General features: G+C 41.5%; 1 protein-coding gene across 6 annotated transcripts in view; it reads left to right on the forward strand.

The window, feature by feature from the left end:
- Positions 1–15,244, forward strand: part of PIP5K1B (phosphatidylinositol-4-phosphate 5-kinase, type I, beta) — a 287,643-nt gene that overhangs the window by 211,806 nt on the left and 60,593 nt on the right. For 4 of the 6 annotated variants that reach the window (XM_014529192.1, XM_014529193.1, XM_014529196.1 and 1 more), the window contains 3 exons: positions 2,721–2,876; positions 5,372–5,516; positions 9,972–10,154. In XM_014529192.1, the coding sequence (XP_014384678.1) occupies positions 2,721–2,876; positions 5,372–5,516; positions 9,972–10,152 (482 nt within the window). In that variant the 3' untranslated portion in view covers positions 10,153–10,154. Of the gene's footprint in view, positions 1–2,720; positions 2,877–5,371; positions 5,517–9,971; positions 10,155–15,244 lie in introns of those variants that run through there. The other 2 variants (XM_014529194.1, XM_014529195.1) reach the window with 1 other exon arrangement.

The raw sequence follows: 15,244 nt of genomic DNA on the forward strand, positions 1-15,244 counted from the left end.
GCTCTATCCACTGAGCCAAACTGGTTAGGGCAGAAACATCAATTTGTTGTTCCACTTATTTAAGCATTCATTGGTTGATTCTTGCATGTGCCCTGACCTGAGGTAGAACCCGCAACCTTGGCTATTGGGAAGATGCTCTAACCAATTGAGCTACCCAGTGCCTGTTTAACCTTCTTAAATCCATTCATCTTACCCAGACTTGAGTCATGCAGCCAATGTAATAATGCCTGCAAATTCCTATAAATTATTCTGGAAATTTTAGTTCCCATAATGTTGAAACCTCACTGAAATTCTCTACTCAGATAATATGTCTAACTGTACTAAAACTTAGTTTCTTGAACTGACTAAATGGTACATTAATTTGTTAGAAATCAACTGTCCTAAGATTTTAGGACAATAATACATTCATTCATCCAACATTTGAGCACCTATTACATACCTGGTACTATGCTAAGCATTAATAATATAGAAAGTCTGTCTTGAGTCAGGGATTGGACCATGTTACAGATTTATAATGTAACAATGGTGAATACTGTTTTTGCATACACTACTATAGGTACACAGAGAAAAATAAAAGCAGTTCTTCCAAAAGAACTTCCCAGAGAGAAGAATTTTTAAACAAAGTCCTGAAAATATAGGCCAATCAAATGTTCATTAGGAAAAGAGGCAAGAAGGGCATCTCGAGGAGAAGGAACGGCATATATACAAAGGCCCAGGGGTAGGTTCAGGGAATGGCAGATAGGTTGAGGTAGAAAGCAGTAGGTGTAGAGGCTGTTGAGTGGCAGGATGTAGGGCTAGAAATGGACATGGGATACCTATCCCCAGATATTGTTTTTAGCCAAAGACAAATCCAGGAGTTTCTGTGGCACAAAAGAAAGTGACCAGCTAACCCAAACCATCTGCCAATTGTTTTATTAAAATTTTTTTTATAAATTCGTAGACTCAGTATTAAAGCAAAAGCCAGTGTATGGGATATTACTTCAGACCTGTAAAGCAAATGTGACCACTGTTTTGATAGGATGAGGAGAATAAGAAAAATGTGATCTATTTGGGCCACTTATTTACCATGAAAATCAATTTTGATCCGTTTTTAAAATCTCCTCCCCTCAAAGAAAAACAAACTCTAGTTTTATCTCCCCGCCTTCACTTAAGAAAATAGAATGCTAAGAGAGCTAGGAAATGAACCCCCCATTAGATAACTTAAGTAAAAATGAAAGACACCTGGGGTTTCATGATTTCTAGCTCGGTGGCCTTAAGCAGGTCATGTTTCTGTTCTCAGTTTCTGGACCTGTAAGAGGGCCCGTCTCCCTAGACGACCATGTGGATAATTTGAGAATGTGAATGTTGGCTTCCAAACTCTAAAGCCCTCTACAAAAGTTATTTATGATGGTGATTATATTGTAATGGTGATAAGACTCCTCATGGGACACATAAACTGTCCCTTCTCGTTCAGTGGAGAGATTGCCCTCTATGCTTCCCTCATCTGTGTGTCCCAAAGTCCTTCTCCAATTAAGTTCTTGCAAGCTGCCAATGGGAAGGCCCCCGATAAGCAGTGTAATCTACTCTCTGAAATTCCCAAGGCCAAACACAATTACTGTAATGCATCTGCTGTCAAGTTACCCCTATATGCAAACCTCAAGGAGGAGACACTGCCAAAAACAAGTTCAGGGGACAGCACAACATAAATAAGCCTCAACTTCCCTCTCCCCCTAACCTCCAAGGAAATTCTATAACATGGAAAGCCACGAAGAATTATTGCAGCAAAGAGTGAATGTAACCCTGGCCGGTGTGGCTCAGTGGTTGAGGGTTAAACCATGCACCAAAAGGTTGCCGGTTTGATTCCTGGTCAGGGTACATGCCTGGGTTGCAGCCTCAATCCCCAGTAGGAGGAGATCGATGTTTCTCTCTCTCCCCCATTCTCCCTTCCTCTCTATTTAAAATCAAGAAAAACACTTTTTTAAAGAAAGAGTGAACATAAATGGGGATGGTCCAGCTGCAGCCGAGGCAGCGCCACCTGATGTATCAGAAATAAAGTCACAGCCTTTGTGAGCATGGTTGATGGGGAAGTACATTTGCCTTGGTTCACGTTCCCAAGACACTTCTGGAATTGTAGAATACTGTTATACAAACATCAGAAGTGAATTATACATCTGACATAACCATGACCTAGAAAAGACCCAAAGGGCAGGAAATTTCAGTGGAAAGTTGCTGCAAGAAAAAAGCAACCGGAAGTAACTTGGCTAAATTGGGCAACATGAGTATAAGGTTAATATTGGCATGGCTAGGAATTCCCAGTCCCAAGTTAATAAAACTAGGGTCATGAGAATTCTCCTTAGCTTACCATCTGCGTTTACCCACCCACCCAGCCTCCTCCCAGCAGTAAAAAAACAAACAAACACTGCTTGGAGGAGGAAAAATAACTAGTTAGCAACAAAACATTTAAATTTCACCTCAAATAAGACTTTTATTTCAAAATCTGGGGAGACATTTCAACTCAAATTTATTCTAGGATATTCTGATTTAGGTTAAGTCATTTTGAACAAATAAAATTGCCAAAACACAATTTCATTTCCCTTTCCTCATGTATATAAACCAAAAAGTTTCTTGCATGCTACTCAAATAATTACTAAAATGTTAATAATAAAAATATTAATAAGTAGAATATTAATGTGGCTTTAAAATAAGTATCTTCATTTGTCTCCCCTTTTTCCTTTGTCTAGCTTTGAAGGCCTCGCCTTCTAAAAAACGGTGCAATTCCATCGCCGCCCTGAAGGCGACCTCACAGGAGATTGTGTCCTCAATCAGCCAAGAATGGAAAGATGAGAAGCGGGATTTGCTGACAGAAGGGCAGAGTTTCAGCAGCCTTGATGAAGAAGGTAAAGATGCGGAACTTTAAAGCAGAAGAAAGAAAACATCCCTGTGATTTTATTTACACATGTAAACGCACAGTAGGAAGCTTACAGAATACCTGCTCTAAAAAACAAAGTCCATTATATAATCTTAAAGGGTATTTACAGTATGATACAGTTAACATAAAATGTTTTAAAACACATAAACAATTCAACATATGATATATGGTATAAATAAATTAAAAGACAGTAAAATATTCAAAAACAAGATCTATAATCCCACTACCTAAAGGTAACACATCTGAACATTTTGGTGTTTGTACTACTAGACCTTGTTCTATGTGTGGATATATATTTTTTCCAAACACATAAAATGCATACAAGCACATACTTATACATATATACATACAATCACAATGTAACGAGTTATCAATTTATTTAGGTCCTCTTTAATGAATTGAATCAATTTTATAATTTTCTCTTTGCCTAACTTTTGTTAGATTTATCCCTAAATTGAGCAACCTGAGTATAAGATTAAACATTGGCATGGTTAGGAATTCCCAGTCCCAAGTTAATTAAACTAGGGCAGGGGTGGGCAAACTTTTTGACTCGAGGGCCACAATGGGTTCTTAAACTGGACCGGAGGGCCGGAACAAAAGCATGGATGGAGTGTTTGTGTGAACTAATATAAACTCAAAGTAAACATCATTACATAAAAGGGTACGGTCTTTTTTTTTTTTAGTTTTAATTCATTTCAAACGGGCCGGATCCGGCCCGCGGGCCGTGGTTTGCCCACGGCTGAACTAGGGTCATGAGAATTCTCCTTAGTTTACCAACCCATCTATACCCCATTCAAATCCCAAATCCCAAACATCACACTCACGTGGTAGTGCCTGTTAGGATCAGTTTCCATTCACACACACTTCCTGAAAATACATAATTTTGAGTCTGTTGTGCCTATAATGGAATACCAGCAACACCTTCCAGTTATATTGTTTTTATTATTGTCTTTTAGTTTAGTTTGGGAGAATGATTAAAAAGAATCCACAGTAAAGCCTAGTGACACTAGTTAACAATACTCTATTGCATATGTGAAGGTTGCTAAGATAGTAGATCTTAGAAGTTCTCATCACAAGAAGAAAAATGTAACTATGTGTTATGGGTTGTAGCTATGGGTGTTAACTAAACTTCTTGTGTTAATCATTTGGCAGTATGCACATATATCAAATCATTATTCTGTACACCTAAAGTTAGTGCAATGTTATATGTCAATTCTATCTCAATAAAAATTAAAAAATAAAATATCTACTTACTACCCAACAGCAGAACTTTAAGAATAGGATTGGTCCGCCCATTATCCTCGCTCTCTGGGCACTCCCAGGTCTCCTTTTAGAGACGCTCTGTTCTGTGTGGCCATCCTTTGTTTAAAGGACTGTCTCTGACAGGCTGGCCAATAATGGATGTACAGTTGTGTAAAGTTTAGGATAAGATGATTTAAAATGATCTCACTTATATGTGGAATCTAATGAACAAAATAAACTGGCGAACAAAATAGATCTAGAGACAGAGAAGCATGGAACAGACTGATGAATCTCAGAGGGAAGCAGGAGGCGGGGGTGGGTGGGAAGAAATTGACCAAAGAACTTATATGCATATTCGCATAACCCGTGGACACAGACTCTAGTGCAGTGAAGGCCTGGAGGGAGGGGGAGGCGCAGGGAGGGGTTCATAGAGGAACAAAAGGGGTGCCATCTGTAATACTTTCAACAATAAAGATAAATTTAAAAAAAAAGAAAATGATGCAGATTCAAAAATCCACATGGAATCTTGAGAGTAGGCATGGGTCACTCCTCAGCCTTGAGTATTCTGCTTTCCTGATGAGGGAGGTCTCTTGGATACGAATTTTCATAGATACTTGCATATTAAAAAAGAAATAAGAATTTTCTCATTTTTAAAAAGGCAGCCTTGCTATTAAAATGTGATGTCAAGAAGAGCCAGGGATAGTGTTCAAAGATGTGTGGGCTCCAACGCGGTTCAAGTATAACTAGCTGGCTGTAGCATGTACGACGTGTTTCCTGGCTCTTACAAAGTCTCAGTTCTTAGATCCAAATTGAGAATCACAGATACGTGCATAGCCTGGGGAGGGAAATCAGGTTTGCTTTGTGTTTATACATTTGCCAATCATCCTTTCAATCTCTGTTGAATTATCTCCTGAAGCCCCTAGGAGCTTTGTATGTCATCTTTTGAAACAGTAAATCACTTTATTAGGTTTTTAAAAGAGCACTCATCATGTCATTTCCATAAGCCACTTTGTAAATTAATGCATTTTCCTTCCTGTTTAACCTGTTTGCAAGAAACTATTTTACATTTCTGCTGCAGTTCACTGGAGCTCAGTTAATTCATAATTTAAGTTGCAGCCTAATATGTAAAATGAATGATTTTGACTCGTTTAAATGGTTATAGACACGAGAGCTGCATTTCTTACTGAGATTCATGATGTGCGTGCTGCTTTTGTTTCCCAGCGCTGGGATCCCGGCACAGGCCAGACCTGGTGCCTAGCACGCCATCCCTGTTTGAAGCTGCTTCCCTGACGACCACCATTTCATCCTCTTCCTTATATGTCAATGAACAATATCCACACGACAGGACGACGCTGTATTCAAACAGGTAATACTTGGCGCGATCAAATTGCCACACCGGCTGTTACCACATCAACATCACAACTAGATCAATATCTCTGAATGAGAACATGCCGTCCCTAACAACCAGGATGTGCCTGTCACCTGCTCCGTAAGTAAGAAGGAGAGAGAGAACATTGTTGCTTGATTTTTACTGTGGCAAGAAATGCACCTTAGGGAAAAACTCCTCTGATTTTTCTTACGTTAATCATTATGTTTGGTTCCGTGGAAGAAGACAAATCCTTCATCATTTTTATTTTAATGATTTTTAAATTTATTTTTTAATTACAGTTAATGTGCCTTATTACATTAGTTTCTGGTGTACAACAGAGCGATTAGATATTTATATACCTTGCAAAGTGATTACTCTGGTAAGTCTAGTACCCATCTGGCACCATACATAGTTATTACAATATTATTGACTATATTCCCTGTGCTGTACTTTACATCCCCATATCTATTTCTATAATTTCCAATTTGTACTTTTTAATCCCTTCACCTTTTTTACTTATCCTCCTTAATCCCCTCCCATTTGGTGACCATGTGTAAGTGAAATCATATGGCATTTGTCTTTCTCTGTCTGACTTATTTCACTTAGCACAATACCCTCTAGGTTCATCCATGTTATCACAGATGGCAAGATACTATTTTTTTATGGCTGAGTAATTTTCCATTATACATACATACATATATACATACCACATCTTCTTGATCCATTCATCTATTGATGGATGCGAGGTTACTTCCCTATCTTAGCTATTGTAAATAATACTGCAGTGAACATAGGGGTGCATATGTCTTTTCGAATTAGTGTTCTGGATTTCTTCAGATAACTACCTAGCAGTGGAATTGCTGGGTCAAATGGTAGTTCTATTTTTGGTGTGTTTTTTTAAGAACTTCCATAATGTTGTCCATAGTAGCTACATCAATTTACAGTCTCGCCAATAGTGCAGAAGGGTTCTCATTTCTTCACATCCTTACCAGCACTTGCTGCTTTTTGATTTATTGATGATAGCCATTTTGACGAGTTCGAGGTAATATCTCAATGTGGTTTTAATTTGCATTTCTTTCATGATGATTAGTGATGCTGAGCATCTTTTCATATGTTGTTGGCCACCTGTATGTCCTCTTTGGAGAAATGTCTATTCAGGTCATCTGCCCATTTTTTAATTTGATTATTTGGAGGGGTTTTTGCTGTTAAGTTATATGAGTTGCTTAATTTGTTTGGGATATTAACCCCTTATAGAATCAGTGAGGAATATCTTCTCCCAGTCAGTAGGTTTTCTTTTCATTTTGTTGATGGCTTCTTTCACTATGCAAACACTTTTGATGTAGTTTGATGTAGTCCCACATGTTTATTTTCTCTCTCTCTCTCTCTTTTTTTAGTAATTTCTTATGAATGGATTTTTTAAGCAAGCAATCTTGGTTAATATTGCAGAGATAGCTGCAAAGATATTTGAATACTGTCTTTTCATATGAGTGACATTAGGCACTATGATAGAGAGAATAATGCCCCCCAAAATTGTTCACACGCTAATCCCCCGAACCCATGACTATGTTACCTTATATAGCAAAAGTACTTTGCCAATTTGATTAAGTTAAAGATCCTGAGGTGGGAAGAGTAACCTGAATTACTCAGATAGGTCAGTTGTAATCACTGGGGCCTTAAAAGAGGAAGACAAGGAAGATGAGAGTCAGAGGAGGAGATGTGATCCAGAGCAGAGGTCAGAGAGAGAGAAAGCTTTGAAGATAATGCAATGCTAGCTTTGGAAGTGGAGGAGGAGGAGGCCATGAGATGAGGAATGCAGGCAGAATCTAGAAGCCAAAAAAGGCAAGACAACTGATTCTGCCTGAGAGCCTCCTCAAAGGAACACAGGACGTCTGACTACCAGCGTTGTAAGGTAATAGATGTTTATTGTTTTATGCCTCTACGTTTATGATCATTTGTGACAGCAGCAATGGGAAACTAATATAGTGACTCTCAAGTACTTAATGTAAATTTGAGCACTGAGGTGAGTTACTGAGATTTCTTACATAGGAAACTAATTTATTAGATATTTTTCCTTGTTAAACAGAATGTTCCCAAACATTGTTTCTAGGAATAGAAAATATCTTCACAAAGAGGTCACAACATTGTCTGTGGGATTAGCTATTTTACTTTTTCTCTTTTTACATAAACAGTTTTATAATTAGCTTTCATTTGAGGACAGGAACTACTATGTACCTACTCTCAATAATTATCTGTTAAATATTGAACAAGTTCTTGTTGAAATCTAGCTCTCGAGAATCAAGATCAAAGTTATGCAGGTAAAGTGCTTCTTACACTGTAAGTCATTTTCCACCTTCAGGCTAGCAGCTTGATTCATTCTATTTGATAGATTCATTTTTAATATATGCATATTTATAGATTATAGCTCAGTCCTTTGGCAAGTGAAGGCTTGGAGCTTCTGTAGAAATACTTTTTTGTTGCTGTTTCTTTCTCTCTTGACTGGATACAAGTTAGGTGACAGCAGGTGAGGCAGCCAGGCTAGGTCTAGAGAAGTGGAACAAGTCGCCAGGTGAGCCACCAATCTCAGCTGGGCTGCAGTTTGGATAGCTCTGTGGGAAGGCCAACAAATAAGGCTCCATCATAAATTATTCGGCTCACCTGAACTGCAAAAGTGATTTGGTTAGCTTCCTTGGATTAGAAAAATTTAAGGTGACGTATACCTATATTAATGTGTACTTTGACTGTTCGAATTTGTTATGTAAATTAGTCAAGCAAGAGGTATGGTTTTTTTATCTGCATGGTCCAGCTGCACACCGTTCTCTTGCTCTCAAATGTAAATAGACTCGAAAGATGGTTGAAAAGTCACAGGAAGTTCTTTGCAAGGTCAAAACAATTCTCATATGAAGCCGTGGTGGTGACTTACGGTTTGCTTCTGTTCTCATTATCAGGGTCATATAATTGGGTATGCTATTAAATTATTTGCTAGAACTTTCAGCATAAAAATTAAAGGGCTGTGTTTGTTTGTTTTGGTGTCAGTGGTTGTAGTTAGGTATCTAGTGTTGGTCTAAGGCAGCAGTTCTCAACCTGTGGGTCGCAACCCCTTTGGCAGTCAAACGACCCTTTCACAGGGGTCGCCTAAGACCATCCTGCATATCAGATATTTACATTACAATTCATAACAGTGGCAACATTACAGTTATGAAGTAGCAACGAAAATAATTTTATGGTTGGGGGTAAAAACATGAGGAACTGTTTTAAAGGGCCAGAAGGTTGAGAACCACTGGCTAAGGTATTCAACTCTTGGGAATTTATAAGGTTCTCCCAGGGTCCGGCACTGCCCCCTGCTGACTCCCAACCCTCCTGGCCAGTGTGGGAGCCCCCAGTGCATGCCCTACCTCTGCATGTTCCAGGCCGTGGTGTAATTCTTGGTCCTTTTATTTATGCTGACACTGGTTATCATTTATTTGAATATGAAAAACATAAATGTTCTCTATGATTTTCTCTTTTGTTTTGTTTTGTTGTTGAAATGAATTGTTTGAAATACGTCTTTTTTGGCATTGTATCTCCAAGTTGCAATTTTACATCTGTCAGCCTAGGTTGGGTTCGGTGACAAGAACAAGAAACAATTCTATGTTACTCAGAAAGGGATTTGATGGAGGGAACCGAGTGCTGACAAACTCTGTGGAAAGGCTGGGGGCGTGCACACCGGCTGGACATTGGGAATCAGCCCTGAGCACACCACCCAGCTGGCCTGCCAGCAGCCCGCAGCCTTCACCACAATCAATGGGTGCCCTGCTAACAAAGCAAGCCAGGGAAAAGCATGTTGGTGAACCCAGAGTGTTTTTAAATAAGCTAACATTTAAGAATTAAGCAGTTTCACGAAAATACCCAGATTCTTTTGAAAAACCACTAGCTTTGCCCTAGCCGGTTTGCCTCAGTGGATAGAGCATCGGCCTGTGGACTGAAGGGTCCCAGGTTCGATTCTGGCTAAGGGCACATACCCAGGTTGCATTTTTGAAAAACCACTAGCTTTGGCCCAGCCGACATGGCTCAGTGATTGAGCGTCCACCTATGAACCAGGAATTCATGGTTCGATTCCCAGTCAGGACCCATGCCCAGGTTGTGAGCTCGATCCCCAGTAGGGGCATGCAGGAGGCAGCCGATTAATGATTCTCATCATTGATGTTTCTATCTCTCCTTCTCCCTTCCCCTCTGAAATCAATAAAAATAAAAAAAGAGAAAAACCACTAGCTTTGGCACCACCTGGCTACATTGGGTCCTGGTATTGCTCCGCTGAGGGAAGAAGCGTGAACCCTCCAGCTCACTACCCTCTGCTTCCCTCATCTCTGCAGTTGCCTGCCTGTGGGTATTTCAGCTGTTAGCCTTCATGGAAAGGAGAAGCCACAGACAAGCCTCATATCTTACCCACTGCCTTGGGGAAGTAGTATGGAAAAGGTGCAGGAAAGACACAAAGGTGCTAAGAACCCTCAAGACAAATAATGGCGTCCCAACTCCTGAAAATCAATATTCCTGTTTCTGCCACCTACCGTGTTCAACCCTGACTATTCCACAGGGAAACCTTACCAGCAAACTGAAGAGAAACGATCAGTTGTTGTTTCTATCCTGTCTTCCTTGACAGCCCTCCTAGTCCTCATGGTATCTCTTGAAGCAACAAATACAAAGGATTCCAAACCTCATCTAGCCTGCTAGGGTTTAACATCTAATTCCAGAGCCTGCAAAGGAGAGGAGTTGAACGCTGATGCTATCATTCACATCGGGGTTGTTCCCTTTCTTTCTTTATGAATCATTTTTTTCTGTTAAGGCCAAGTGGTTGTTTTCCTTTTGAACATTATGCTATATATATCTGCACTTTAATCAGCCTGTAAGTACTTCAACTAGCGGTTGTCATTCCACCCGTCTTTTTCGAATCCTTGACTCTGAAAGGTGTTGATTAATGTCTGGATGTCTCCACTCCAAAATCGCATCCTGCAGCGAGAAAGTGCTGTCCTTAGAATTGTTACTTTTTAAAAAGGATTATTCTCTGTAACTTCAAAAACTCCAGTGGCGATCCATTCTTTTTCTTTTTAAGAGCACTTCAAAAACTGACTAGGAAGCGAAGGAAAATAGTGCCGTGTGTAAAGCATCTGCTGAACCTGATGATTGGGAGCACGTATTTCACTGTGCAGTTCTGAGTCAGTGTGCACTTCACAGGAACGGAGAGAAACTGTTGTGGGTACATGCTTCCCAGGCAAATAGTGGGGTTTACATTCTGAAGTTTTGATCCTTGGCTTTTCTTTCCTAGTAGGAACTCTGTTCTTTTAAAGAAGGTATGCATTGAGCACTGAGAAAGGCAGAGGCAAATAAAGTGTGTTATCTCAAAGTTAAGAACAATTTGATGTGGAAATTGGTTAGGCTCATGAATATTAATTCTTTTCATGATTTCCTGCACAGTTGGTAGCAAAGCTAAAGCTCTGATTATGCATAAGGATCGAAAGCCCTGCTGCATTCCAATGCCTTTCTACTTTACCATCAAAGATGCCTTTACCGACATCACCATGCTGTTCCGTCTCCTGCTTTGCTGGTGGCTATTTCAATGGTGGGCTCACCCTGGAGACACTGGGAACATTGTGAGAAGGGTAGGTGGTCAGAGGAAAAGTCACTGCTCATTTGCACATAGAGGGACAGCTGGCAAAGGCTTCCTAAATGATGACTCCAACGTTCCAAGCCTCAGAGGCCGAGCCAGTGGATCGGACCGCAGTTCTGTGCCCCTTTCTTCCTGCCAAGAGAGTATTATAGACCCAGGAGAGGGGCGAACAGTTGTCTCTAGCCACAAGCCCCTCCCCTCAAACTGCTTACCATTCACATTTAAGAGCCATCCATCTGTGAAGTTCAGAGGACCCGTTAGGGTACAGATTTATCTAAAATATAAGGATGGAGAACTGCAGAGCATTATGTGACCTATCCAAGGTCACAGGACTTGCTCATGGGATTTAAGCCAGAGCACAGGTCTCTGGGGCCCAAGCCTCTGTCCTTCCCCGTTCCACTCTTTCGTCACGGCCTGCAGGTACTGCCAGCCTCTGCTTGTTGTGTGTGCTCTGCGCAGACAGTGATTGGTTGTGTTCTTCTCCCTAACATGAATCCTGGCCCTGTGTTTGAGACATTTTTCACAGTTTAATAACGGAAGTATTCCCAGTAGGCAAAGTGGTGGGCTTAAGTCCATGTCTACCTATGGTGTTTATCCTTGAAGTCTTTGGCTAAGTTTCCTTCTTAAAAGCACCATGGCTGTGGGAGACTTTTTTTTATCATCGTACTAGTCAAACCATTAATAATAATTATAACAACTATAATAATAGCTCATTATTGGACCATATTAAGAGTCTGTGTTAAGTTCCTTACATGAATGAAGTTGCTTAATTCTCACAGCAACCCTGAAAATCAACCCTGACATTGTGTTTATTTTCTCTAGTTGACAGATGAAGGGTGCTTTACAACATTAGGTAACTTTCCTGAGGTCAAATGGCTAAAAAGTAGAGCCATCGTTTCTGCCCATAGCACTGACATAGACCCAAAGGCTCAGGCCTCAGCTATTCGATGGCTGCCCCCATCCACATTGTCACATCTCAGACAAGATGACTTTCAGATGATGCTTTTAATGGAAATGCAGTAATATCCACACAAGTTCTCTTCCTCTTCATTCATTTGCCTTGTCTTTTTCCCCTGTAATTTTGAGTGAGGATTTTCACTTTCCAAGATGTGAGAGACTGGCTGTGTTCAAACACTCAAAATAAGGCATCTTAATTTAAATTCACAAGAAACTAAAATAGCTGTTTCCTCAAGGTTTTGTTGTTGTTGTTAAATCCTCACTCAAGGATATTATTTCATTAATTTTATTTTAGAGTGGAGGGGAAGGGGACAGACAAAGAGAGAGAGAGAACTATTGATGTAAAAGAGACACATTGATTTGTTGCTTTCCGCACACGCCCCAACCAGGGCCAGGGATCAAGCCTGCCACCAAGATACATGCCCTTGATGGCAATGGAACTGAGGACCCTTCAGTCCACAGGCTGATGCTGTATCCACTGAGCCAAACTGGCTCGGGCTATTTTCTCACGTTTTTATTTCCAGTTCTGCAGGTGGACACCAAATGTTACATGGCCACTGAGAAGAGACTTTTGTTAGCTATGTTTCGGCTGATTTAGAAAACTCTCTTCTGATGACACAGTAAGGTTAGCAGGACATTTATCACTTACAGAATGAAGGGAGAGGAAAGTTGGTTGCAAGAAGTTTCTACCAACTCTAGTTCTCTAACCATAACCTCAAGGGAGGGACAGTGCCGGCTTGCAGTACCTGTTATAAACACTGCTGAGCCTACATGCCAGCCTGGGACTGGCCCCTCTGCAGGCCTCCTGCCGATGCTGGAATTAAATCTGACCTCTCCAGACTCTGTGCATTTATGCTTCTTAGTCTGGTGACTCCAACCATGCAGACAGCCCTTCTTACCACCCCCACCCACTCCCGGGGCTGGGTTTTTCTCTTGCATTTTAATTATTATAAGTCATTAATTAGATTATTAGCCCTCAGACTGCCACTCCTAGCTATCTAGCATTGGCCAAGTCACTTTACCTTTATGTGCTTGCTTCTTCATTTGTAAAATATGGATTATTATGAAATGACTAGAGGCCCGTTGCAGGAGGATTCCTGCAAGAAAGGGCTTTGCTCCCGTCTCTGTGGCTCCTACCCTGCCCATCTCCTGGGCTCCTACCCCACCCTTCTCTGTGGCTTCTACCCCACCCTTCTCTGAGGCTCCTACCCCGCCCATCTCTGCCGCTTCTCTCCCACCCATCTCCGCTACCTCAGCTCCGTTGCCTGGCTTCCTTTTACAGTGTCTTCATTCTTCGCTCCCAGCTGGTATATGCAAATTAGCCGCCATCTTTGTTGGCGGTTAATTTGCATATCGTGCTGATTAGCCAATGGGAGGTGTAGCGAAGGTACGGTCAATTACCATGTTTGTCTATTATTAGATAGGATAATTGGAAAGCATCTACAATACCTGGCACACAGTAAGCACATCAAAGTATTTGTTAAAATAACCAAGTGATCCCAGATCGTAAGACCTGGCAGCTTTCTGGTAAGTTCTGTGAAGGGCAAGGTGGGCTTGCCTTGGCAACAAGCCATGCAGAGTACTTCATTAGTTGTGACTAAAAACATCCCAGTCAAGGAAGCAGAAAGCACCTTTGGAATTTCAGAGAACTTGGTAAAGGGAATTGGTTATGGAGTGTGGGGAGGCTGCAGCGTGAAGGGGGAAGGAGACCCAGGTCAGTAACTGCAGGAGGCGGCCATCACCTAGACGCATGAAGGAGGGCCCCACCTGGGGACTGGCTGCCACTTTGGGGGCAGGGACAGAGGCAGAGGATATCACTTAAAGAGCTGGGAGATGCCCTGGCTGGTTTGGCGCAGTGCATAGAGCGTCAGCCTGCAGACTGAGGGGTCGCAGGTTCGATTCCCGGTCAGGGCACATGCCCAGGTTGTGGGCTCCATCCCCAGTAGGGGGCGTGCAGGAGGCAGCCGATCCATGATTCTGTCTCATCATTGATGTTTCTCTCTCTCTCTCCCTTCCCCTCTGAAATCAATAAAAATGTATTTTTTTAAAAAAAAGAGCTGGGAGAGTGGTGGGGACACAGCTGCCTCCAGAGACACCAGCCAAAGAAGGAAGGAAAAAAATGAGTGAGAAGAGGCCCAAAGGCTTCTTCCCTCCCACCCGCTCCTCTCCCGCCAGGGTCCTGCACCAGCACAACCTGGCCAAGGAGCCTGAGGAATGTCCTTGTGACTCGCGGCCCAGCCTTGCAAAGCAGAGCTGAAACCAGATATAAATACTGGTAATAGCCACAGTCCATAGAGCAAAAACTAGATAGATGTAAGGTCTTTACAAAAAAGATTTGCAAAGGTCAAAGCTGTACAAAGGGAGAATGTGTGTGCAAGCACAGGAATTGATTTAAGGAGTTGCTTCCTTATAAAAGGAATCCTAGAGACAGGTTTTTTCACCGTGCCAATGCAGGAGGTAGTAGAAAGTAGCTGTACTTATTTTAAATGGTCTGAGCCATTAGAGACTCCAGTTTTTACCAATAAGTCTCTCTGACAGTCAGCAGTGCTCTCCCTGGTGCTGCACTGGAGTAGATGGTCATAAGTATTCATAGGAATGTTTGAGCTAATTCCAGGCACATGGCATAGACCAAAAGGTTCTTCAGCTCTAGCATCCACGAGGAGAGACAGGACAGCCATCACTCATGCCAGGACCCCCACCACCACAGCTCATCAACAGACTATCACTCAGTCTAGAATACACACAGGGCGGAGGGATGGTTTCGCTTCCATTCTTCTTACAGTGAAGGATTTAATCAAGTTTTTTCCAGTGTCAGGAAACTAGGTCAACAAGCAAATGATGGTACAGGTTTGAGGGAGAAGAACACTCCTTAGGGCCCTGAAGCAGAAACCTGCTTTGCTACAGGCGAACCTAAGCACAGGGCATATCCTTTCACTTGTGGTGAGGGCACTGCAGAGAACATTGGAGCCTGGTAGAAGTTTCATAATATGCCTGTTAGTTTAGCTTCCACCCCAACACCAGAAAAAAAACAACACATGGGATTTATATCACATAGTCTGCACTTGGATTTTATTAGGTGCTTTTTTTTTTTTTACAAATTATAGAATTCTGAAGTTACTAGAGGCCC

The sequence above is a fragment of the Myotis brandtii genome, unplaced genomic scaffold (assembly GCF_000412655.1).
Source record: "Myotis brandtii unplaced genomic scaffold, ASM41265v1 scaffold672, whole genome shotgun sequence".
In the NCBI taxonomy this organism is placed as follows: Eukaryota; Metazoa; Chordata; class Mammalia; order Chiroptera; family Vespertilionidae; genus Myotis; species Myotis brandtii.